Raw genomic sequence first — 27,909 nt, 5'->3', positions numbered from 1 at the left:
TAAGCGTCTTTTAATTTCATGGCTGCATTCACCATCTGCAGTGATTGTGGAGCCCCCAAAAATGAAATCTGACACTGTTTCCACCATTTCCCCATCTATTTCCCTTGAAGTGATGGGACTGGATGCCATGATCTTCGTTTTCTGAATGTTGAGCTTTAAGCCAGCTTTTTCACTCTCCTCTTTCACTTTCATCAAGAGGCTTTTTAGCTCCTCTTCACTTTCTGCCTTAAGGGTGGTGTCATCTGCATCTCTGAAGTTTACCTTCCCTCAAATGCAAGGATGGGGTTCTAGCAGCTCTGTTTTTGATAGAGTCCTGTTACTGCTGCCCTCCTACCTGCAACATTTGTTTGGACCATAGGGGATGCCTGATCCAAATTGGACCTATCAGACTGTATCTTTTTGATGTATGGCAAAATAAATACAATATTGTAAAGTAAAAAAATAATAATAAAAAACAAAATATGAACAAAAAACTGTAAACTGGGAGCTAAGACAGCATAGCTCAATCTAGACTGATATCATGAACAAATGTAATTTAAACCAGAAAGTTGTGAAATCAGCCACCTTCCAGCATGTGCATGGAAAAACAGTAAAAGGCAGCCTATGAAGGGAGAAGAGTGGAACAGACATGCAGTGGGAGACAATGATCAAGAATATACATGTTCCCCAGGTAGACTCAGCAAGTATCCTCCCCATGGAAGCACTTCCCCAAACACATTTTGAAATTCATTCAACACATTTTTAAAATTTGTTTGTAATACATTAACATCGATTTGTAAGACTGACAGGTTGAATCGGCCTGAGTGTGACTATCATTTCCCCATACCGTCTCTTATTTTAAAAAACCATTGAGTGTAATCTTAATATTCTTTTTATCCTTGGTGCTCTATGTGCATATCATCTAATCTTCCTGAAGTAGAAATTAAAATCACCATTCATCTTTTACAGCTGATGAAACAAAGATTTAGGGCCTTTATAGGACTCACCCAAACTCATGGAACTGATTGTGAGTGGCCAAACTGAGACTCCTTCAGATTCCTAAGACTTTACCCTTAACCATCATGTTATGCTTGAATCTGGGGTAGCAATCAGTATCTTCCGTAAAGGGAAGATGTTTGTCCCTCATCTATAGTAACAGTAAGTTCAGCTTACTCTGTATATTATGTGTGGTGTTCTGAGCTCTGATTTACAGCATGAGGTCTGGAGTAGGTAGTGATGAGACAGGCTGTGTGTTCTCAGCAAAATTGGACACAAACACACACAGAGACACACACATGTGTATATACTATAGAAGAGGGTGTAAGGAAGACTGTTTTGCAGAAGCAGAAAATGCTTATTCCCTTTCAGTTCAGTTCAGTCTCACAGTTGTGTCTGACTCTTTGTAACCCCATGAACCGCAGCACGCCAGGCCTCCCTGTCCATCACCAACTCCCGGAGTCCACCCAAACTCATGTCCATCGAGTCAGTGATACCATCTAACCATTTCATCCTCTGTTGTCCTCTTCTCTTCCTGCCCCCAATTCCTCCCAGAATCGGGGTCTTTTCAAATGAGTCAACTCTTTGCATCGGGTGGCCAAAGTACTAGAGTTTCAGCTTTAGCATCATTCCTTCCAAAGAATACCCAGGACTGATCTCCTTTAGAATGGACTGGTTGGATCTCCTTGCAGTCCAAGGGACTCTCAAGAGTCTTCTCCAACACCACAGTTCAAAAGCATCAATTCTGTGCTCAGCTTTCCTTATAGTCCAACTTTCACATCCATACATGACCACTGGAAAAACCATAGCCTTGACTAGATGGACCTTTGTTGACAAAGTAATGTCTCTGCTTTTGAATATGCTATCTAGGTTGGTCATAACTTTCCTTCCAAGGAGTAAGCGTCTTTTAATTTCATGGCTGCAATCACCTCTGCAGTGAATTTGCAGCCCAGAAAAATAAAGTCAGCCACCGTTTCCCCATCTATTTCCCATGAAGTGATGGGACCAGATGCCATGATCTTCGTTTTCTGAATGTTGAGCTTTAAGCCAACTTTTTCACTCTCCTCTTTCACTTTCATCAAGAGGCTCTTTAGTTCCTCTTCACTTTCTGCCATAAGGGTGGTGTCATCTGCATATCTGAGGGTATTGATATTTCTCCTGGCCATCTTGATTCCAGCTTGTGCTTCCTCCAGCCCAGCATTTCTCATGATGTAGTTAACATCATTTTACTCCATCCTATCCATGAGTTAGTAAAGTTGAAATGGAATCTCATATAGTGCTTCATAGGAAGGCATTGTAAAAGAGTGTTTGTGTTATAGGAAAGGCCTACAAAGATAGCAAAAATAAATGCCTAGGAAGAGATGCCACAAGGCTACATATATTGATTCCAGAGGAAGTTAAAATATTTATGTAAAACATCATATGGTTCATCAGAGGACACAAGCCTAAAAGCAGTTAGTTCAGGCTTCATAGAGATTTTACTGACTCTGAGGAATGGGTTCCAGTTAAAAATTTATTCAGGGGCCCGAAACATATCAGTAAACTTACTGCTGAAAGTTCACCACAAATTGCAAGCTTTGGATGTTCGTATGTACTTTATTTAACCTGGGGAAACCTCATTACAGACATTTTACATTTTACCCTTTTGGAGGGACTCAAAGGAAATAGAAGTTTGCTTGAGAAGGGAGCTGAAAGGGAATACTTACAGGTAGTGGTCAGCAGTAGCAGGCTTGCACTATTTTTTGTTTGTGTCCTGGGTAAGGAGGAAATTTCAAGGATTAGTTTTGTGAACTAGAATGGCACTGACCTACTTCAGCAATACCTGGGAAGTGAAATGGAGTTGTCAGCATAAAGAGAGAGGACCAGTTCTTCCATCTCTCCACTTAATTATAGATTTTTATCCAATCAATACAATATGCCAAGAAATCCCCAATTATCATTTTTATTAATTAAGGGCAAAGTGCTTGGGTTACAGGAAGAGAGGGAGAGGAGAGAAGTGTTTTGCTGACTTTCTTCATCCTTTAGAAAATACTTGCTCTTTGCTTTTTTTTTTAAGTTGCATTTTCAAACTCGGGTGGAAAAGCCAAGATGGTCTATCAGTTCCTCTCTCCTTATTCCCTTCTGTGTGAAAAGACTTTTGAAAAATTCCTTGTGTTCAAGAGAAGATTCCCATTGCATTTGGCTATGTATTTCCATTCAGTTCAGTTCAGTAACTCCGTCATGTCCAACTCTTTGTGACCCCATGGACTGCAGCAAGCCAGGCTTCCCTGTCCATCACCAACTCCCAGAGCTTACTCAAACTTATGTCCATCAAGTCGGTGATGCCATCCAACCATTTCATCCTCTGTTGTCCCCTTCTCCTCCCACCTTCAGTCTTTCCCAGCATCAGGGTCTTTTCCAGTGAGTCAGTTCTTCACATCAGGTGGCCAAAGTATTGGAGCTTCAGCTTCAGCATCAGTCCTTACAATGAATATTCAGTACTGATTTCCTTTAGGATGGACTGGTTGGATCTCCTGCAGTCTAAGGGACTCTCAAGAGTTTTCTCCAACACCACAGTTCAAAAGCATCAATTCTTTGGCACTCAGCTTTCTTTATAGTCCAACTCTCACATCCATACATGACTACTAGAAAAACCATAGATTTGACTAGGTGGACCTTTGTTGGCAAAGTAATGTCTCTGCTTTTTAATATACTGTCTAGATTGGTCATAGCTTTTCTTCCAAGGAGCAAGCGTCTTAATTCCATGGCTGCAGTCACCATCTGCAGTGATTTTGGAGCCCCCCAAAATAAAATCTGTCTCTGTTTCCATTGTTTCCAATGTATTTCCGTTAAGGTAGAATTATTCACTCTGAGCCCCTCAAGGTTGTTGATTGTAAGAAATCATCTGGTCGGCTGCATTTGAAATCTGTTAGCGCCAGTGATGTACTCCAGGTGCATCCGAGTGTAAAAGCTGTTAAAGCTATTGGCTCAGATGACCTTGATATTGGGTCTCTTTATGACTGCTGCTCAAGGTCTCTACTCTGATGATTTCTCACTGCTTTGTCTAATTGCTGCAGACTGTTCAAAAGCTGGCCTTGTTTGATATGCTTCCAATTTAAAAAAAATAAAATTACATCAATTCCCTGTAGAATCCTGTGTTTTTAGCATCCCCATTAAATAAACATCTAGAGGAAGTGTTTAATTTGCTTATAATAGTCAGCTCTCATCCTAGTAAAGTACTTCTCATTGGAGGCTCTTCTTAATAATGGAAAATTCACTGCCCCAATAGGAGGTTCTGTCAGTCAGTTTTTCCTATTTATCAGCTAAGATGCTTTGGGTAATATAATACTCAGCAAATAATGACTTAAATATTTATTATTTCATATTGTGCAGTGTTCAGAGGTAGGAGATTCCTGGGTGTTCTTGTTGGGTCCAATATTTTCTGGACATAACACATATGAAACATGAAGAGTAATCTTCAGTTCTTCCTACCCAGTCCTCCTTCCTTTTTTCTCTTAAATGTAGTAGCTGTGAGCAGTGGTCAAGGATTTCTCTGACTACTCTTGATCTTCTACTCTTTTTCTTTCATAGGTGTTCATGTGGGTGCCATGCACAAACAACAAATCATCACCTCCTTCTCCTCTTCCCTTTCCTCTTCCTCCTCTTTCCTGCTCATTTACTAATGGCACAAGAAAGAACTTTTTTCCATGTGCAGAATTAATCATATCTGTCTAACTAATTATGTCCTTCTCTTTTAACATTTTCATGTAGATATTTGTCTTTTCCTAAAAATAAAGTGAAGTGAAGTCACTCAGTCGTGCCCGACTCTTAGCAACCCTGTGGAGTGCAGCCTACCAGGCTCCTCTGTCCATGGGATTTTCCAGGCAAGAGTACTGGAGTGTGGTGCCATTGCCTTCTCTGACCATAATCTCTATGGAAGACATAATAAAGTGAAGTCGCTCAGTTGTGTCTGACTCTTTGCGACCCATGGACTGTAGCCCACCAAAAAGAAGACAATTCCAAATTTTGCAAGTAAGACAAAAGAACTCACAAATTTTAATTCTATACAAGGGCAGATTTCTGTGATATTCTCCAGTTTCTTGGAAAAGAAGGTAAAATGTTCAAGTCTTAATACATATGCCATCTCTGTTATTCATAAATCAGATACTTTTTATTGTAAAAGTAGGAGAACTTCATAATTGATTGTTCTCCCCAACTTTTCTCCCCAGAGACAGCCATTATTAATGTTTTGGTGTATTCTGGCAAACTTGTCCCTAAGTACTGACAACATGTATGAGATATTTATACACAATTGTAGTCAGTGGTTTTAAATAAAACTGCAATCATATTCTTTAGCAGTACTGCACCATCATTTTTTTTCTTTTAAGAATAACATCTGATAATTTTTGACTTTTTATTTTGATACGAGTTAGAAAACCTGATGGTGAAATCCATGTAATGATACAAACAAAAACCAAGAAGAACTGGAGTTCCCATTGCTCACACGTAAAAGTATGACAAAAAAAGGATCTCTGAGCTGAAAGCCTTGCTCTGTTCTTTCCTTTCTTTTTTTTTAGTAACGATTTTAATGAGGTATTATTTATATACAAAGAATGGCACATGTTTAATGTATACAATTTGAGTTTGGATATATGCAAACACCCATTATACTCTCATCACAAACAAGGAAATAGATACATCCAACAATTAAACTTTCCTATGTTCCTTTGTTTATTTGTTTTGTTTGTGGTAAGAATACTTAACATTTTTCTTATTATTGAACAGAAGGTGAGGTGTAGGCCAGTAGATATTACCAGACAAAGCAAGGAACAGAAATGCTTACTTTTGATCAATGAAAATAAAACAATGTACTTATTTCCTTTCCGTCTTTTCTTCCTTTCTTCATTCCCTTATTAATTCATTTAGATACTTATTGTGCTCCTACTATGTTCCATAGACATTGTTTTTAGCACTTAAGAGGCAGTGGTGGGAAAGGGACAAGTTTCTTATTAATGATTTTTACATTTTAGCAGGTGAAACAAGAGATGCTCCTATTTATAACAGCTTTAACTACAATGCTACTTGAATTGATTTCTTCAGTTATTATGTTCAATATCATTTTAAAAGCTTCATTGAAATATGGTTGATTTACAGTGTTTTGTTAGCTTGTGGTGTGTAGCAAAGTGATTCAGTTATACATATATTTTTATATTTTTATCCATTATGGTTTATTACAGGATATTTAATATAGTTGCTTGTTCTATACAGTAGGACCTAATTGTTTATCTATTTTATATATAGTAGTGTGTTTCTTTCAACCCTAAACTCTTATTTTATCTCCCCCTTTCCCCTCTGGCAACCATAAATTTGTTTTCTACATCTGTGACTCTATTTCTGTTTTATAAATAGGATCCTTTGGACCATTTTTAGAGTCCACATATAAGTGATATATGATATTTGTCTTTCTCTGACTTACTTCACCAAGTATGATAACCCCAGGTCCATCCATGTTGCTGCCGATGGTATTCTTTCTTTTTATGGCTGAGTGATATTCCATTGTATATATGTACCACATCATCTCCATCCATTCATCTAGATTTCTTACATACCTTCAGTTCAGTTCAGTTCAGTCGCTCAGTTTTTTCCGACTCTTTGCAACCCCATGGACTGCAGCACGCCAGGCCTCCCTGTCCATTGCCAACTCCCGGAGCTCACTCAAACTCATGTCCATTGTGCCAGTGATGCCATCCAACCATCTCATCCTCTGTTGTTCCCTTCTCCTCCTGCCTTCAATCTTTCCCAGCATCAGGGTCTTTTCCAATGAGTCAGTTCTTCACATCAGGTCACCAAAGTATTGGAGTTTCAGTTTCAGCATCAGTCCTTCCAATGAATACCTAGGACTGATCTTCTTTAGAATGGAGTGGTTGGATCTCCTTGCAGTCCAAGGGACTCTCCAGAGTGTTCTCCAATACCACAGTTCAAAAGCATCAATTCTTCAGTGCTCAGCCTTCTTTATGATCCAACTCTCACATCCATACATGACTGTTGGAAAAACCATAGCTTTGATATGCCTTGGCTATTGTAAATAGTTATCCTATGAACATTGGCTGCATATATCTTTTTGAATTAGTGTTTTCTCCAGATATATCAAAATAATTTTTATTATGATGAAGGCAATGTTATTTTGTAGAAATTTTAGAGAATAAAATAATTAAAACCAGTTATAACTATATAATGTATAAAACTATTACTATCATTTATGTGCACCTGCGTGTATCCAGCTCATCTGTTTTATTCTCTATTGTTAAATGGACAGATATAACTTTCTAAAACAAAAGAGATCATTTTATAAACTACTTTCCTTTAAATGTTCTTTAAGAACATGATTTCTGCTATTCCAAATCAGGAATAAATATACTACAGTTTGTATAACTAGGACCCTATCATTGGATTTGAAAATGTTTTCAAAAATTAACTATTTTAATTAATATGGTAAACAGCCTTGTATATACATCTTGATGTATGTGTGTGTGTGTGTGTATTTATATATATAATTATTTCCTTATGGTAAATGCCTCGATTTGATATTACTGGGTCCAAGTCTATTAAAGCATATACACTTTTTATGCATAATCTCAACTATCCCTCCAAGGAATATAATTTTGCAAAAAAGAAATGCAAAAAAGCAAAATGGCTGTCTGGGGAGGCCTTACAAATAGCTGTGAAAAGAAGAGAAGCAAAAAGCAAAGGAGAAAAGGAAAGACATAAGCATCTGAATGCAAAGTTCCAAAAGAATAGCAAGAAGAGATAAGAAAGCTTTTCTTATCGATCAATGCAAAGAAATAGAGGAAAACAACAGAATGGGAAAGACTAGAGATCTCTTCAAGAAAATTAGAGATACCAAGGGAACATTTCATGCAAAAATGGGCTTGATAAAGGACAGATGGTATGGACATAACAGAAGGAGAAGATAGTAAGAAGAGGTGGCAAGAATACACAGAACTGTACCAAAAACATCTTCACGACCAAGATAATCACAGTGGTGTAATTACTCACCTAGAGCCAGACATCCTGGAATGTGAAGTCAAGTGGACCTTGGAAAGCATCACTACGAACAAAGCTAGTGGAGGTGATGGAATTCCCATTGAGCTATTTCAAATCCTGAAAGATGATGCTGTGAAAGTGCTGCACTCAATATGCCAGCAAATTTGGAAAACTCAGCAGTGACCACAGGACTGAAAAAGGTCCGTTTTCCTTCCAATCCCAAAGAAACACAATGCCAAAGAATGCTCAAATTATCGCACAGTTTGCACTCATCTCACACACTAGCAAAGTAATGCTCAAAATTCTCCAAGCCAGGCTTCAGCAATACATGAACTATGAACTTCCAGATGTTCAAGCTGGTTTTAGAAAATGCAGAGGAATCAGAGATCAAATTGCCAACATCCGCTGGAACATGGGAAAAGCAAGAGAGTTCCAGAAAAACCTCTATTTCTGCTTTATTGACTATGCCAAAGCCTTTGACTGTGTGGATCACAATAAACTGTGGAAAATTCTGAAAGAGATGGGAATACCAGACTACCTGACCTGCCTCTTGAGAAACCTATATGTGGGTGAGGAAGCAACACTTAGAACTGGACATGGAACAACAGACTGGTTCCAAATAGGAAAAGGAGTACATCAAGGCTGTATATTGTCCCCCTGCTTATTTAACTTATATGCAGAGTACATCATGAGAAACACTGGGCTGGAAGAAGCACAAGCTGGAATCAAGATTGCCAGGAGAAATATCAATAACCTCAGATATGCAGATGATACCACCCTTATGGCAGAAAGTGAAGAGGAACTAAAAAGCCTCTTGATGAAGTGAAAGAGGAGAGTGAAAAAGTTGGCTTAAAGCTCAACATTCAGAAAACGAAGATCATGGCATCTGGTCCCATCACTTCATGGGAAATAGATGGGGAAACAGTGGAAACAGTGGCTGACTTTATTTTGGGGGGCTCCAAAATCACTGCAGATGGTGAATGCAGCCATGAAATTAAAAGATGCTTACTCCTTGGAAGGAAAGTTATGACCAACCTAGATAGCATATTAAAAAGCAGAGACATTACTTTGCCAACAAAGGTCCGTCTAGTCAAGGCTATGGTTTTTCCTGTGGTCATGTATGGATGTAAGATTTGGACTATAAAGAAAGCTGAGCGCCAAAGAATTGATGCTTTTGAACTGTGGTGTTGGAGAAGACTCTTGAGAATCCCTTGGACTGCAAGGAGATCCAACCAGTCCATCCTAAAGGAGATCAGTCCTGGATGTTCATTGGAAGGACAGATGTTGAGGCTGAAGCTCCAATACTTTGGCCACCTCATGCGAAGAGTTGACTCATTGGAAAAGACTCTGATGCTGGGAGGGATTGGGGGCAGGAGGAGAAGGGGACAACAGAGGAAGAGATGGCTGGATGGCATCACTGACTCAATGGACGTGAGTCTGAGTGAACTCCAGGAGTTGGTGATGGACAGTGGGGCCTGGTGTGCTGCGATTCATGGGGTCGCAAAGAGTCGGGCACGACTGAGCGACTGAACTGAACTGAATGTTTATTTTCCTGCATCACTACTAGTGTTAGGTATTCCATGGGAATTCCCTGGCAGTCTAGTTGTTAGGCCTCATCACTTTCACTGACGAGGGCCCAGGTTGAATTCCTGGTTGGTGAACTAAGATCCCAGTTTTTTCCTTATTACAGCCAATTTTTCTAGAGAATAAAGTTCTCTCACTGGTTTAATTTTCATTCATTTGATTATAGAAAAGTTAAGAACATTTTTACATGTGTATTTTTCACTTATCTTTCTGTTTGGTAAATTGTATTTTACATTTCTGTCCATATTTCTATTTGGGAATTCATCCATTATTTTTTGTTTGTAGAAAACCTCTGTATATTAACAATAAGTAACTATGAATATATATATGTAACTATGAATTAAATATATGTGATATATTTGAAATCATTTTTCTGGTGTTTCCTCTGCCTTTTTTAGTATTTTTGGCATTTCATGTTTACATTACTAAACCTGTTGATATTTACCTAGAATTTTCTGTGCTTTCTTCTATGTTTAAATTTTGTCCATCTTGATATCAGAAATTATATTCCTTACAAGCTTGAAGTTATTATATTTTTAATAAAAGCAAAGTAGGAGATATAGTAGGAGAGTTATGGTCGATCAGTTGTCTTGGTATGTTTGTATGTACAATATATTTTTTAATTAAAAAAAAATTGTTTTGGAGAACTTCCCTGGTGATTTAGTGGTTAATACTCCACACTTCCAATGCAAGGGGCATGGGTTCAATCCCTAGTCAGCGAACTAAGATACTACAAGCTGTGAGGCACGACCCTCCCGCCGCCCCCGCCACTCCCCCGCCCCCGCAATTTTGGTGAGGGGGTAGATTGTTCTTCACCGATTAAAAAATTCCATCTTTATATTTGCTTTTTATGCAGATTTAGCTCTGGATGTTTCTCTCATGATTTATCAATTACTTAGGATAAAACTGTTTAAACTGTTAGATTTTTGTAGTTTCTTTAAATATTTGATATAGCTTCCCTTGTGGCTCAGCTGGTAAAGAATCTGCCTGCAATGCGGGAGACCTGGGTTCAATCCATGGATTGGGAAGATCCCTTGGAGAAGGGAAAGGCTACCCACTCCAGTATTCTGACCTGGAGAATTCCACGGACTGTATAGTCCATGGGGTCACAAACAGTCAGACATGACTGAGCGATTTTCACTTTCACTTAAATATTTGATAGTGCCATTCATCTTAATTAGTTGGAATTTTTCAAAATTGTCTCTGTAGGTATGCAAACCAGTATGGTACTGATGTCACCATGGTTGGTAGATAGCAAAAGGTACAGAAGTTTTGAGGTGAAAGAGAGCAGATAGGATCTTGGGAGAGATGTAGCACTTGGGCTGGACCCAGCATGATGAATCTGATTTGACCTGGCAGAGGACAGAGAAAGGGCATTCCAGATGGGGGAAACAGTGTGAGTAATGGCATCCAGAATTGTAAACAGGCATTACATAATGGGTGATAGGAGAGACAGAGTGGAAGGGATCTAACATTTGTTAAGTACCTACTGAATGTAAATCATCATGCTAAGAATTTTGCAGGAATGACTCTGAGATCAGTTGAATCCTCAGACAGTTTGTCTCTGGTGTCAGCGCATATTCTAATTTGTTTCACTCTGTTCTAATGGACACAAAACTCAATATTTATTTGAGTCACTCGCTCACAAAACTTTGTTGGTCAATGTAAACCACAGTTTCTTGACCTTAATGCTATAGACTTTGGGTCTAAAAAAAAAAAAAATCCAGTGTTATAAGGTGTTGTCCTGTTTATTGAAGGTTGTTTTTCCTGATTTCTAGATGACAGTAGCAATCTTGCTGCCTAGGTGGGACAACCAAAAATGTTTCGAGACATTGCCAAGTATCCCCCAGGAGGCAAAATCAACTCTGATTGATAGTCATTGATACAGATTCTACTAAAAGCAAAATGCTTATCTGAGGAGGCCTTACAAATAGCTGTGAAAAGAAGAGAAGCAAAAAGCAAAGGAGAAAAGGAAAGATAAGCATCTGAATGCAGAGTTCCAAAGAATAGCAAGGAGAGATAAGAAAGCCTTCCTCATCGACCAATGCAAAGAAATAGAGGAAAACAACAGAATGGGTAAGACTAGAGATCTCTTCAAGAAAATTAGAGATACCAAGGGAACATTTCATGCAAAGATGGGCTCGATAAAGGACAGAAATGGTATGGACCTAACAAAAGCAGAAGATACTAAGAAGAGGTGGCAAGAATACACAGAAGAACTGTACCAAAAAGATCTTCACGACCAAGATAATCATGATGGTGTGATCACTCACCTAGAGCCAGACATCCTGGAATGTGAAGTCAAGTGGGCCTTAGAAAGCATCACTATGAACAAAGCTAGTGGAGGTGATGGAATTCCCATTGAGCTATTTTAAATCCTGAAAGATGATGCTGTGAAAGTACTGCACACAATATGCCAGCAAATTTGGAAAACTCAGCAGTGGCCATAGGACTGGAAAAGGTCCGTTTTCATTCCAATCCTAAAGAAAGGCAATGCCAAAGAATAGTCAAAGTACCGCACAATTGCACTCATCTCACACACTAGCAAAGTAATGCTCAAAATTCTCCAAGCCAGGCTTCAGCAATATATGAACCATGAACTTCCAGATGTTCAAGCTGGTTTTAGAAAATGCAGAGGAATCAGAGATCAAATTGCCAACATCCGCTGGATCATGGAAAAGGAAAGAGAGTTCCAGAAAAACATCTATTTCTGCCTTATTGACTATGCCAAAGCCTTTGACTGTGTGGATCACAATAAACTGTGGAAAATTCTGAAAGAGATGGGAATACCAGACTACCTGACCTGCCTCTTGAGAAATCTGTATGCAGGTCAAGAAGCAACACTTAGAACTGGACATGGAACAACAGACTGGTTCCAAATAGGAAAAGGAGTACGTCAAGGCTGTATATTGTCCCCCTGCTTATTTAACTTATATGCAGAGTACATCATGAGAAACGCTGGGCTGGAAGAAGCACAAGCTGGAATCAAGATTGCCAGGAGAAATATCAATAACCTCAGATATGCAGATGATACCACCCTTATGGCAGAAAGTGAAGAGGAACTAAAAAGCCTCTTGATGAAGTGAAAGAGGAGAGTGGAAAAGTTGGCTTAAAGCTCAACATTCAGAAAACGAAGATCATGGCATCTGGTCCCATCACTTCATGGGAAATAGATGGGGGAACAGTGGAAGCAGTGTCAGACTTTATTTTTCTGGGCTGCAAAGTCACTGCAGAGGTGATTGCAGCCATGAAATTAAAAGAAGCTTACTCCTTGGAAGAAAAGTTATGACCAACCTGGATAGCATATTAAAAAGCAGAGACATTACTTTGCCAACAAAGGTCCGTCTAGTCAAGGCTATGGTTTTTCCTGTGGTCATGTATGGATGTGAGATTTGGACTATAAAGAAAGCTGAGTGCCGAAGAATTGATGCTTTTGAACTGTGGTGTTGGAGAAGACTCTTGAGAGTCCCTTGGACTGCAAGGAGATCCAACCAGTCCATTCTAAAGGAGATCAGCCCTGGGTATTCTTTGGAAGGACTGATGCTAAAGCTGAAACTCCAATACTCTGGCCACCTCATGCTAAGAGTTGACTCACTAGAAAAGACTCTGATGCTGGGAGGGATTGGGGGCAGGAGGAGAAGGGGATGACAGAGGATGAGGTGGTTGGATGGCATTACTGACTCAATGGACGTGAATCTGAGTGAACTCCGGGAGTTGGTGATGGACAGGGAGGCCTGGTGTGCTGCAGTTCATGGGGTTGCAAAGTGTCAAAATGAATGAGCGACTGAACTGAACTGAAAGATAATGAAATCTGATGGAGAGCCTTTTATTGAACAGTGTATGTGCGTGTGTGCTCAGGTGCTCAGTCATGTCGAACTTCTTGAAACCCCATGGACTATATAGCATTACAGGCTGCTCTGTCCATGGGATTTCCCAGGCAAGCATCCTGGTGTGGGTTGCCATTTCCTCTTCCAGGGAATATTCCCTACCTACAGATCGTGTCTTCCTGTGTCTCCTGCATTGGCAGGTGGATCTTTACCAAGCTGTGCCACCTGAGAAGCCATTGAACAGTATACACAAAGTATATATCCTTTTTTTGTTTCCCTGGCTGAAGTTCCTTCTTCATTTTTCTGCAATTGAATTAGCACAGAAGATGCTTTGCTTAAGCTATTGCAAGTTTTAAATTACTGACATTTTCACCACATAATTCTCTGTTTAGAGGGATTATCCTGCACATTGAAATGTTTAGCAACACCAATGGCCTCTACCCAAGAGATGATAATAGCCCTCCCCTTGAGTTGTGACCACCACATCTGGCAAAGTTGGCCTTGGTGGAGAACCACTGATACAGGCTATACCAATGATAGGAAAGTTGTAGGGCCATATTCTGTACGACCTGCATGATATAATTTTAAAATCCTCTATTTCTCCCGCTGAAGTTCTTTCTTGGTTACTATGAGGTTGGTTTTATTTTGCTTATGCTGTCTCAGGGATTGTCCGTCTCAGCACTATGGATGTTTTGGACCAAGTAGTCCTCTGTTTTGTGGGCACTGTTCTGTAAATCAGGGGTCCCCAACCTCCAGGATCTAATGCCTTATGATATGAGATGGGGCTGATGCAATAATAATAGAGATAAAGGGCACAATAAATGTAATGTGCTTGAATCATCCCCAAACCATCCCCACCCCCACCCCTCCCATCCATGGAAAAATTGTCTTATTGGTCCCTGGTACCCAACAGGCTGAAACCATTGCTGTAGATTGTAGGGTGTTAAGCAGCATCCTTGACCTCTACCCACTAGGTACCAACAGCAGAATGCCACCACCACCCCAAACCCCCAACATTAAAATAACCAGTACTGTCTGTCTTCACATATGGTTAAATGTGTCCCGGAGAGAAGAGGCAAAAATGCCCTGGTTGAAAACCACTGTTCTACTAATATTTCTACATACATTTCCCCATACAGTAGCTCTCCTTTTCAGCCCTGTCTTGAAAAACAAATCCATGTTTCTTCGTTTTACTCACTGGGTGGTATTTTTTGTTGTTTCTTGAACGTGATTAAGGAACCTCACTTTCTATCTTGAGAGGATTTTACCCTTTTCTCTAACGAATACAGCATTGTCCCTAAGAGGAATTCTGGCAAATAAGATACACTCCAGCTTTCTAACCACTCATCATTTCTTGTCCGAATGAATGGGAACAGGCCTTTTGAGTTTCTCTCACAGGTTCTCCTGTAGACTGCTTTTGCACTGGGGTCTATTGACATGCTATTTCACTAAATCTGAACATGTGGGCAGTCTCAAGATAAGCATATCACCTCATACATAGTAACTTGTATTGATGTGAAAAGAATGTACATATTGGAGTCAGGCATAGCTGGGTAAAAATAGCACACAATTCCTCTTTAATCAGATTTAGTAACCTTATGCAAGTTACTTCCTCTGACATTATTTTAGCTTCTGCAAAACATGGGTTAAGATTACCCTCTAAGTGAATTTTCAATAAAGATTATTGGTTACAAAACAAAGTACCTGTATATACCAAACACTCAAAACTGTTAACTATTGTTGTTAATTTTATCAGGAGATACTAACACTTTTATAACAAGTCTTTAAAGTCAGAACCTGAACTTTAAACAACTATACCTAGAATGTTTACCTCTTTATTTCACTTAATTTCTGAATTTTTGTTGTGGTTACAGCTGAGGCATGCTGGGGAAAAGATTGCTGGATTATTATTTTTAATTTCCCAGAAATGGTAAGGCTTTATTAATGATAATGTTCTCTTAAACACTGGATTATGAAATTTAGCATCATTTGTAAGGATATCTTCTTGCAATGTGAGAAGACGCATACATGTGTGCTGCATTGCTTCAGTTCAGTTCAATTCAGTCGCTCAGTCGTGTCCAACTCTTTGCAACCCCGTGAACTGCAGCACGCCAGGCCTCCCTGTCCATCACCAACTCCCGGAGTTCACTCAGACTCACATCCATCGAGTCAGTGATGCCATCCAGCCATCTCATCCTCTCTTGTCCCCTTCTCCTCCTGTCCCCAATCCCTCCCAGCATCAGAGTCTTTTCCAATGAGTCAACCCTTCACATGAGGTGGCCAAAGTACTGGAGTTTCAACTTCAGCATCATTCCCTCCAAAGAAATCCCAGGATTGATCTCCTTCAGAATGGACAGGTTGGATCTCCTTGCAGTCCAAGGGACTCTCAAGAGTCTTCTCTAACACCACAGTTCAAAAACATCAGTTCTTCGGTGCTCAGCTTTCTTCACAGTCCGTTGTGTCCAACTCTTTGCAACCCTATGAACTGTAGCCCACCAGGCTCCTGTATCCATGGGATTCTCCAGGCAACAATGCTGGAGTGAGTTGCCATGCCCTCCTCCAGGGGATCTTCCTGACCCAGGGATTGAACCCATGTCTCTTGCCTCTCTGGCATTAGCAGGTTCTTTACCACTAGTGCCACCTGGGAAGCTGGACAAGATGCATATTGCTTATAAATGGAATGTAAGAGAATTATAAATTTAGGAATTTTACTAAACTTGTTCCCCATGCCGAGAATATCATTTGGTTTTCTTAACTTTTTTTCCAAGTACAGATTTTCTTTCACATCAATTTTCCTTCTGATGTATATATGTGGTTTTGACCTTTACAAGACAAATTGAAAAATAAGATGAAAAGAAAGTAAAGACAATCTGTGAATCATATTTCAAAGATCAATAGAAGTACAGAATGCACTATTTCTGGTCATTAAAATGGGTTTCATTGTTCAATTTGTTACATAGGGTGTGGTTTTTCCTCTAGCTTAGAAAATGAAGTGTTAATGTAATGCTGGAGTACACAATTTAGTGGTGAAGGAGACCCCCAAATCACATAACACGAACATTCCTATTTATTAATGAAGAAAGTGAGGCCTACAGAAGACAAGTGATCTCCCCAGAATTTTTAATGAGTGGTTAATGAGAGTTGATATGAAGATCTGGTTCCCAGTGACTCAGGCAGACACCCTACTCTATGAGTCACATCTGTCTGAAAAAAATATGGAATCTTCTAAAATATTGAGCATTTATTTTCTAATGAATTCTTTTTTAAAGTAGGGAATTATAGTGGAGATAGTTTTAGGAATTCTGTCACCAACCACTGGGGGCAAATAAAATATTTTGACTGGGTTAAGCTTGATGAAAACTAGTTTCCAATTCAGTACAACTATTTTAAAGCAAGAAAAGCACCATTGTTATTGTCTACCAAGTCTTTTTGAGAAGACACAGCTGGACATGGCAGGCTATAAAAGAAAGCAGACTTTAACAAACACACAACACTCTCTCATTTTCAAAGCACTTTTGATTTTATTCAGGAACATACTTTGAAAGCTTAGTGGTATGGTTTAAGAATTAGCTAAGTGTCCTATAACTGACAGTATGTTCCCAATAGTTCCTTAGGTAACTTGAGTACTGCATAACTTGCACATATCTTGGATCTTCTGGTAGCTACAATTTTTCAAGTTGTAGACATGATAAAACTTGATCTTGGATCTTCTTGTAGGTGCAACTTTTCAAGGTGGGAGACATCAGTAAAATTCAGTCCTGGATCTTCTTTTAGGTTCAACTTGTCAGGGTGGAAACATCAATTAAACTCAGTCTTGGATATTCTTGTAGGTACAATTTTTCAAGGTGCAGATGTTAATAAAACCGTTTTTAGATATTCTAGTAGGTGAAATTTTTCAAGGTATGGATGTTAATTAAACTTGGTGCATTTTTCTTGAGATTTGTTTGATCGTTTTCCTATCTCCTAATTTTGCTTATGCTTCTTAAACCGATCAGCCATTGATCGGAGGTTGGGTGGCACAATCTGGTTGGCTCTTTGGAGAATTTTAATCAACTCATCAGCAATTTTCCAATCATCTTGGGTCACAAGAGTGATTGATTCACCTGTTTTCCCTGCTCTTCCAGTACGTCCAACTCTGTGTACATATTCTTCAATATTGCGTGGAAAATTGTAATTATATACATGTGTGACATCAGTGACATCAAGACCTCTGGATGCTAAATCGGTAGCGATCAGTATTTTCACTCTTCCAGTTCTGAAGTCCTCTAATGCTTGGTCTCGATCACACTGTTCCCTGTCACCGTGCAGGGACTGGACAGGTATTCCTTGAATACTTAAATCACTCGATAAGTCATCAGCCACAAGTTTTCTGCCGACAAACACGATGACTTTGTCTTTGGGTGACAGACTCTGTAGGAATTCTTGGATCAGAGATCGTTTTTCCTCTTCAGTGGTAACAATTATGTTTTGCTTCACAGTATTTACAGCAACTAGATCCAGAGTACCAACATAAACAATCATAGGCTGTTTCAAATAAGACTGGGCTAGTCTACGGGTAGAGTCTGGCCAAGATGCAGTTGTCATTACAGTCTGTCTATCTGGGCGCACATCTAGTAAGATTTTCATTATTTGGTGTTCAAACCCCAGATCTAGCATTTTATCTGCCTCATCCAAAACCAAGTAGGTTATGCTTCTTAGGTTGACAAAGTTATTCATTTGTAGATCATTCAGTCTTCCAGGAGTTGCAATAATGATGTCTACACCTTTGGTAACATCTTGTATTTGTCCTTTTCTATTTCCACCACCATATATACAAACACTTTTAAGACCTTTATATAAGTACTTAGAGCATTCAGCTTCTACTTGCAGAGCTAATTCTCTAGTGGGTGTAAGGACTAGCATGCCAGGTCCATTCCTTTGCTTTCTGGATACTGGTTGAGAATGTATATGTATAAACCCAGGCATTAAATAGGATAGTGTTTTGCCTGTTCCAGTTTGTGCAATCCCTATAAGATCTATTCCTTGTAGAATAATTGGCCATGCTTGAGACTGAATTGGTGTTGGCTTTTGAAAACCAGCTCTCCTAATGCTTTGCATAATCTCAGGATATTGTTGGAAAGCATCTTCGAATGTACAGGTGGGCTTGGGTATGGGACGTTTCTCACCCTCTGTCAAGTCATCACACCTTATGTTGAAGTTTTCCTTTCTCCAAATTTCCACTTGGGCTTCAGACAAAGACTGTGTTGCTTTGGATTCTATGTATAAGTTTTTCTTAATTGGTGGTAAATCTGCCCATTTTCTTTTTTTCCACTCTGTCACTCCAGCTTTTACCTGATCCCAGTCTATCCGTGGCTGAGCTGCTCTAGCAGTGACATCTTTTGGCTGGGCAGCTCTGGGCTTGTGATCTCTGGGCTGGGCCACTATGGCTGCATAGTCTCTAGGCTGTGCCACTGTGGCCGCATAGTGTCTAGGCTGGGCCACTCTGGTGTTGTCTTTGGCCTGAGCCTCTCTGGCCCCGTGGTCTCTGGGCTCGATCCCTCTGGTGGCATCATCATCTCCGGGCTGGGCCACTGTGGTGGTGTCATCTTTGGCCTGGGTCTCTCTGGCTGTGAAGTCTCTGGCCTGGGTCCCTCTGGTGGCATTATCTCTGGGCTGGGCCACTGTGGTGGTGTCATCTTTGGCCTGGGTCTCTCTGGCTGTGGAGTCTCTGGCCTGGGTCCCTCTGGTGGTATCATCTCTGGGCTGGGCCACTGTGGTGGTGTCATCTTTGGCCTGGGTCTGTCTGGCTGTGGGGTCTCTGGGCTGGGCCCCTCTGGTGGCATCATCATCTCTGGGCTGGGCCACTGTGGTGGTGTCATCTTTGGCCTGGGTCTCTCTGGCTGTGGAGTCTCTGGCCTGGGTCCCTCTGGTGGCATCATCTCTGGGCTGGGCCACTGTGATGGTGTCATCTTTGGCCTGGGTCTGTCTGGCTGTGGAGTCTCTGGGCTGGGCCCTTCTGGTGGCATTATCATCTCTGGGCTGGGCTGCTCTGGCAGCATCGTCTTTGACTTGGGGGTCTCTGGCCTCATGGTCTCCAGGCTGGGCCCTTCTGGTAGCATTGTCTTTGGGCTGGGCCAGTATGGCTGCATAGTTTCTGGGCTGGGCCACTATGGCCGCATAGTCTCTGGGCTGGACCTCTTTGGTGATGTTGTTGTCTTTGGCCTGGGCCTCTCTGGTTGCGTGGTCTCTACCAGCATCCTCGTCTCTGGGCTGGGAAGCTCTGGAGGCAGTTTCTCTGGGCTGGGCCCCTCCGGTGGTGGTGTCGTCTTCAGCCTGGGCCTCTCTGGCCACGTCGTCTCCTGGCTGGGTCCTTCTGGCGGCATTATCATCTCTGGGCTGGGCCACTATGGCTGCATAGCCTCTGGGCTGGGCCACTATGGCTGCATAGTCTCTGGGCTGGGCTGCTTTGGTCGCGTCATCTTTGGGTTGAGTGGCTCTGATGGTGTTACTTCTGCTCCAGCCTTTCCCGGCAAAAGCTTGAGAGGCAGCACTATCAACATTGCATTCTGAACTGTAGCTTCTTTCTTGTTTCTTAACAAGAGTTTCTATAGCCACTTTGGCCTTGGCCTTCATGTCTTTCCTGCCAAAAATTTTTACCTCAGCTTCAGGACCACCTTTTATGATCTGTATTTTTGTACTGGTAGAATCCTGGATATCTCTTATTTTTGATCCCCCACGACCAATCACCGCACCAATCATGCTGCTCTTGATGAGAAAGCAGAGCGGTGGTTCTCGGTAATTGGACGCCCTAGGCTCTGCGCGGCCAGAGGCGTGGCTCCAGCCCCAGCCTCTGCCACCCCTGCCATCCCGACTGACCTGGCGATCTCGTAGATCTCTCAAAGTAGGTTCCATCCTCTTCTGCTCTGGCGCCCACGCCATTTGTGGGCAGTGGTAAAGTAAGTGCTGGCTTCTCGTCTAACTTGGGCTAGAAAAAGAGATGTCATCTGGCTCCTTTCTCATCTCCTCCGGCTGGAGACCAACTGACCACCAGCTGGTCTGCAGCTATACTGCTGTTACCTAGGAAGTTTGTCTTTGATATAGTGTCAGTTGGGCGGGGCTTTGGATAGGCTGACCAATCACAGGGCTGGGCCTACTGTGAGGTAACAGGTGCCTGTGAGGCAAAATTTAAAGCGACAGTCACTCTCAGGGGCTGACCCTACCTGTGCTTAAAGGGCCCTGAGTGTTTACCCAGCTTCAGTGTCACAGGTGCCTCAGTCTCTGGGCTCATGCTGGTTTTGGCTCAGTGTGGGAGCAGACTTGAAGCAAGCCTTGAATTTACCCGTCTTTTCTTGTGATCCAGTTATTTGCATAGGAGGAAAAAAGTGAATTTTGAAAATCAGCTTACTTGTTTATATATTTATGTGTTTCTTTATTTCAGTAAATTTCTTTTTGAGCAACAACAGTACTGGATCTAGATAAATTCATCAATTCCCTGTCCTCTTAATTTATACCTTCAGAAATCTCTTAGGTACATTGTGAGGGATGAAATTTTTGCCTCTGATTCTTCAGCTATTGTTCAGGCAGTTTCTGATTATTATATCAGGGATGCTGCTTAGAAGAGAGATCTCTGTTAGGGTCTCTGTTAAATTCGAAGGTGTTTTAAATACTTTCCCACTCTTGTCAGTGCCTCTTAATTTTTCCCTTTCTGTGTAGTTTCATAGATTCGGGGATATTAGCACTAGAAGGCTATGTAAAAGCAGTTTATTAGGTGCAGTGTAAAAGCCACCTGAATTTTCATTGTATCCTTTTATACTTAATGGCCACTCTCAAATCCCCTTAATTTTCCTATTCAACAGGGTAAAATTTCTAGTGTTTTCAACATTTCTAGATATGACATAGTTTCCAAAATGCTTCTCATCTTGTTCCTTCTCCTTTGGAAAGGATTCATTGTGGATCTTTTAAGATGTAGCCGTAAACTAAACAAAGTCCACAGAAATGACCTAACCTTTCCTGTTAGATCCTCTTCACTGACCATGACCTACAAACTCAATACACAAAGCTGCTCATAGGGACATAATGGACACTTAAGTCTCTTCTTCCTCATACCGTACTTACATGGTTGATTTTTCCCCCTTGTTTGACTAAAATACAGTAAATATTTATCCTTTTATATTTGTCCTGTTAACTTTGGGCAATTGAAGCAGAATAGTAAATGCAGTTTTAATGTAATTCTCTCATCCATCATATTACCCTGTAGTTTCGTGTTCTGCCAATTAAATGTTCGTGGTATGTTCTCTCTTCAAGCCAAAGTTACTGATTAAGATTTGAACATGGTTGCATATCAAGTACAAGTCTGTGATACATTGAGAAAAGGCTTCTCTGTTTCAGTATTTCTCCTACAAAGATGCTTTTTAGAGAAAAAAGGAAGGTTACTGGCCAAATACATTTGGGAAATATAGCACCTTGTATCTTCTTAGAGACAGTATATATTAGGTATCTCAGAAGCTCTGATGATTACAGGAGTTGAGAAACTCAGTTGGGCATTGTTTTTCTTTTTTAATTGTTATTGAAGTGCAGTTGATTTACAATGTTGTGTTATTTTCAAGTGTACAGCAATTGGGCCTTGTTTAACCCAAATTTATCAAAGGAATTTGCCAGTGGAACCTCTTCTCAGTATTTTCATTAAACTTTTTATGGGAATAATTTTAGGTTTATAGAAAGATTCTCAAATGCCTGTTCAAGAATTTCCCTGACAGTTTTCTCTGGTTCATATCCAAATGAAAGAAAAAAATAATAAGGGCATTACATTTTTTCATAAATCTAAATTTATTCAATTTAAACTTTTTTATTCTAGCATTGTACCCTCTGATTTTCTTTTGTAAAATATCCTTTTAGAAAGAAATGAAAGTCACAAAAGATTTTTAAGGGTCTTTACTTAGGCAAAAAGCATTAAAACTAGTACCAGAAGTTAGATTCAGTTTTCATTTGTTATTGGTATGTGAAACCCTGCAAACTATTAATAGAAGCAGTCATCTAACACAGTAGCAAATATAGATAATTCAGGATGTTATTAGTTATTGCTCATGATGGCAAGCAAGAAGTTCTGAGAGACTGAAAGTTGAGACAAAGTCCTGTAAAGGATGTAGGTCTGATCTGCCACTCTGAGGGTGGAACTAAAGATCAAAAGATGTTTGAGTTTCAGGGGATGAAACCAGTGTGGCCTTGGGAAAATAATGAAGGTGGCCTGAAGGACTAGGACAGAAGACTCAGGTTAAGAAAAAGGGGAATTGGAGAAAGATAGTTTGGATCAGGAGAAGGGAACTCTCAGGGACCATAAAGACCTTCAAATGAGTTTCAATTTAATATGGTTTAAAAAGGAGAGCACCTAAAGTGAAGGAGTCATATGACACTGTCAGTATTAGTCAGGGAAGCAGGTCCATATCATGAAAGCAAGATGCAGCGAAGCAAAGGGCAGGACTGTGCTTGTGGCACTTTAAGTACCTGGACTGGAGATGTGAGCAGGCTGTGGCAGTAGTAATTCATAGAAAATAATAGCTAGAAAGAAAAGAGATCCAAGAAGCTAGTATTTTTTAGTCCCACTGTGTATGAAACACTTAAAATGTATTACATCACAGCAAGTTCGTAGTAGGTATTTTCCTCCTCTTTCATGTGGAAACACTGAAACTGGTAGATGCTATAGAATATAGTCAAGTTCATGCAAGGTATGGTAAATAGCTTAGCTATTCTTCCCAAGAAATAGAGAGTAATGAAAGACAGGTTTACAAATACCTTTAGGCATCAGAATTCATATAGTTAGATAATGAGACTAGGAGGACAGAAAGCCCAGTGAAGAAGCAAGAGAACTTCAAGAGAATCCAAAGAAAGCATGATAATAGGACAGAAAGCAAGAGAACATGTTGACAAGGCCTGGGAAACAGTGTAAAATGCTTCATAAAGGACAGGAGGTAAATAGACCACTGAGTTTGGGAGAAGGAAATTAGCAATGACTTTCAAGAAGTCCCTTTTTGTGGAGTGATGAAGAAACACATATTTCAAGGAAAGAAATCGGGATGAGACATGGCTGGATGCCTGGGGAGCTTTGCAGAGTTGGGGAGAGAACTGTGTATCTCATACTGAAAGTCTGAAAAGCAGTGTCGCAATGTTTAAATAAGGAGTCTAGGAAACTAGGATTTCCTGGGCAAGTTACTGGGATTGTTCTCTGAATGATCCGGTGGATTTCGAGAAGATGGCTTATCATGAATATTGTAAGAAAATGCATTTTAATAGTCTTTCAAAATGTGTGGGAGGATAGGATGAGGGAGAGAATCACAAGGAAACAAGAACCATTCATTAACTGTTTTAGAAAAGGAAAGTCTTTCTAAAAGAGAGAGAGTGCTGGGAGTTCTTTCAAGGAGATTACAGTGCTATTTTTAGCTGCCCATTAAGCCTTTCTCTATCAAATTTAGTTTATTCTCCACAGAGTGAGGGAATGCATTATTTAGGTATATGAAGTGAGGCTATGGAGGTAATTAATTCTTCTTTCAGCACAAACAGTAAAGAAAAAATATTGTAAGCTGATTAGCACCTGCAATAAGCGCTTTTGGAGGAATTCTTGCTTACCAACTATTTCCTATGGAAATTTAACATACTGGCATTCATTTTAAAAATAATAATAACCTTCAGTTAATCCCTTGGCTCTATTTTGAGGCATTTGAAGGGCTTTCCAGGACTGTTTCAATTCTGATATCTATGGTGGAGGTAAGTGGAAAGAACAACAGCATTATCTACATCATTTGCATCATATACAGAACCCCAAGAATCCTTAGAATCATGGGATTTTAGAGGCGGAAAGGACTGACTGTAGAGAGCATCTCTTATAACCCTCTCGTTTGCAAGTGAGAAAGCTAAGGTCTACAGTGGCTCTGTCCACTGGAAAGATGATGGGAGTCACAGATACAATTTTATATTTTCTAGTGGCCACATTATAAAAAGAATAAGGGAAGACTTCTGATTCTGGACAAGGTGGTGTAGACACACCTCCCTATTCCTCCTCTTTTATTTATTTTACATGTAAGACAAACAATAAGTCTCTGAATTCTGTAGAGAAAGCAGACCAACTAAGGAATGATTTGAGGAATGACAAAATGGTGAGTTCTCTGAGTTTGCTGTTTTTTCTCCCTTATATCTTGGATTCTATGCTGGAGAAGTCTGCAACCCAGAAACAAGCACAATTTTTAAAAAAGTTCCAAGAAAAACTTTTTTTGTTTGTTTCATTTTGTTTTGTTTGGGGGTGGGAATGTTTTGTTTGTTTGTTTTTTTAGCCAAATGACCAAGAAAGGAGCAGCTGGGGAAAAAATCTTTTTGATAGTAACCACAGTATACTTCTGGCTCCATCAACAAAGGCCAAGAGTAAAGCCTGAATTTCCATCCTCATCCATTGGTAATGAGATACACTTCCTCCACTACTGGGGTGGGTCCAAGGAGACCAAGTCTCTTAGTCTATGTTTTAAACACTGGCCAGAGGGAATGAGATTCCTTCTGCATCCCCAACCCCCCCCCCGCCCCATCATGTCACTGGAAACCAATGACACACATGGGGAGCCTGGACTTCCACCCTCACCTAGCAGTAATGAGGCACACCTCACTTTCTCCACAGTGCATGTGATGTCCAAATAGGGAGCCAGGACTTCTCATCTGCCTGGAAGTAATGAAGCAGGGCTCAACTTGCCACACCAGCATAGTGTCAGTGCTAAAACAAAAGATTTAAATAATATCCGAAGTCTCATGATATACAAAATGTCTAAGAACTGAAAAATCACTCATCTTCTTGAGAACCAAAATAGTCTCAGCTTGAATTAGGGGAGGAAAAATAGATGCCAACACTGAAAAGAAACAGACATTGAAATTATCTGAAAAGAATTTGAATGCAACCATTCTTTGGGGGGAAAAAAAGCTTTAGTGAGCAGTTATAAGCATACTTGAAGCAAATGAGAGGAAAAGTCCTAGCAAGAATAAGAAGATACAAAGAGGAATCAAATAGATATTTTAGAACTGAAAAAATACAATACTCAAAATTCCTGCATGGGTAAAACAAATAATTTTTTTCTGTATGCAAAAAACTTTATTTATTTTTTAATATTTTTATTTTTTATTATTTTTTAAAAATATAAATTTTTTTACTTTAATTGGAGGTTAATTACTTTAAATATTGTATTGGGTTTGCCATACATCAACATGAATCTGCCACAGGTATACACGTGCTCCCCATTGATAAGAGATAGTAATAAAGCAGGGAGCTTGAAAACATAACATTAAACACTACCCAGTCTTAATAAGCTGGAGAAAACAGACGGAGACAAAATTAATAGAGCTTCAGGAACCTGTGGACAATATAAAAAATTCGAATATTCATATCATTGGAGTTCCAGAAGAGGACAGCAAATATAGGTATGAGCAATTATTTAACAGAATAAGGAGTAGAAATCTCCCATTTCACAAAAGGTATAAACCTACAGATTCAAGAAAATAAGTAAACCCCAAACATAATAATCCCAAGGAAATCCATGCCATGACACATCAAGATCAAACTTCTGTAATCTAAGGACAATAGAAAACTCTTCAACAGCAGGTAGAAATGACACATTTTCTAGGGGGAATGCCAGTTCAAATGGAGGCTGAAGGAAGGTGCCTGATATTTTTCAAATGCTGAAAGGAAAGAATGATCAACCCAGAATTCCATATCCAGAGAAAATACCTTCAGAAATGAAAATGAGATCTAGGTATTCTCAAGTCAAGGGAAACTAAGAAAAGTTTTTGCTAGCAGACTTAACCTAAACTAATGGCTAAAGCACGTTTTCTAAATGGAAAGGGAATGATAACAGAAGGAACTTTGGAATATCAGGAAGGAGGAAAGAAAGCAATAAGCAAAAATATAGGTAAATACAAGAGTATCCTTTTCTTCTGGAGTTTTCTAAATTGTTTTTTGACAATTGAACCAAAATTATAACAATGTCCAATATGATTTTAAATGTGTTTAGAGAAAATACCAATAGTTAAAGCAGTTATAGGGGAGTGTAAAGATACATACAGAAAGGTAAGGTTTCTAAATTTCATCAGTGATACCAGTATACTATGATAAGTTATAGATAAAGCAATATCTGGAACAACCACTAAACAGCCATACAAATATATATACTCAAAAGCACCACAGGTAAGTGTATACAGAAGTCCAAATATAATGTACACGTGAAACTTACATGATGCTGCAAACAATCTTAGTGAAAATTTAAAAAGCACTACAGATAAACTAAAATGGAGTTCTGAAAAAGTTCTCAGCTAACCACAGGATATACACACCTGAAGACATGCTCGAAATTCTTAGTCATAAGGATGATAGAAATCAAATCCACAATAAGATAGCACTTCACACCAACTAGGATGGCAAAAATAAAAAAGACACATAATAGCAAGTAATGGTGAGGATGTAAAAGGAGAAATTTGAACTTTCAGGCATTGTTAATAGGAATGTAAAATAGTACAATCATTTTGGAAAACGTTTTTGCAGTTTTTCAAAATGCTTAACCTAAAACCACCTTAAAAATAAGTTACCATATAACCCAGCATTTTCCCTCTTGAGTATCTATCCAAAAGAAATGGAAACATGTTCACACAAACTTGTACATAGATGTGAACAGTATTATTCATAGTAATCAGAAAGTGAAAATAACCCTAATGTTCATCAGCTGATGAGTGGATAAACAGAATGTTATATCCATATAATGGAATACTATTCAGCAATAAAAAATGAGTGAGATACTGATAAATGGTATAATGTAGATGGTCTTTGAAAGCATTATGGGAAGTGAAAGAAGCCAGTCTCAAAAGGCCACTTTACTTTATTATTCTATTTATATGAAATGTCTCGAATAGGCAAATACATGTAGAGAAAGTCGATAAGTGGTTTTTTAGGGCTGAGGATGGCAGCAGAAGGTGAGGTGAACTTGCAAGTGAGATGGGAGGGATAATGGGGAGTGACCGCTACAGAGGTTCTTTTTGAGTGATAAAATATCCTAAAATTCAGTTGTGGTGATGGTTTTGAGACTCTCTAAATATACTAAAAACCATTGACTGTTTTTGTGTTTTTTTTTGCCATACCCCATGGCATGTGGGGGGACCTTAGTTCCCTGACCAGGGATTGAGACCACACCCCCAGCATTAGAAGGCAGAGTTTTAACCACTGGACCACAAATTGCATGGTATGGACTTGTATCTCAATAAATTATTAAATAATATGTGGAACTACATGACTTTGAGGTTTCTAAGCACCTTGTTTTCTTTCTTATGTTATTTAATTTTATCATCTGATTTTCCCCTCTAAAGGCAATACACTTTACACGTGAGAAAACCGAGGCACAAAGCATTTGTTATTTTCCCAAGGTCACCCAGCTAACTCCTGAGCTCCACAAAGCAAACACAAACATTTCCTGACTACACACAAGGGCGATTAACAATAGGCTGGGGA

General features: G+C 39.7%; 1 protein-coding gene across 1 annotated transcript; it reads right to left on the bottom strand.

Moving 5' to 3' along the window:
• Positions 1 to 17,318: 17,318 nt before the first annotated feature.
• On the bottom strand, positions 17,319 to 20,327 carry DDX53 (DEAD-box helicase 53). The gene is given in 2 exon segments (XM_027962789.1): positions 17,319 to 18,784; positions 19,898 to 20,327. Coding segments are annotated over 2 exon segments (1,896 nt in total).
• Positions 20,328 to 27,909: the final 7,582 nt, after the last annotated feature.

Source organism: Ovis aries, chromosome X (genome assembly GCF_016772045.2).
Source record: "Ovis aries strain OAR_USU_Benz2616 breed Rambouillet chromosome X, ARS-UI_Ramb_v3.0, whole genome shotgun sequence".
Taxonomy (NCBI): Eukaryota; Metazoa; Chordata; class Mammalia; order Artiodactyla; family Bovidae; genus Ovis; species Ovis aries.
Note: the sequence above shows the minus strand (reverse complement) of the source record. Positions and strands in the feature narration are given on the sequence as shown.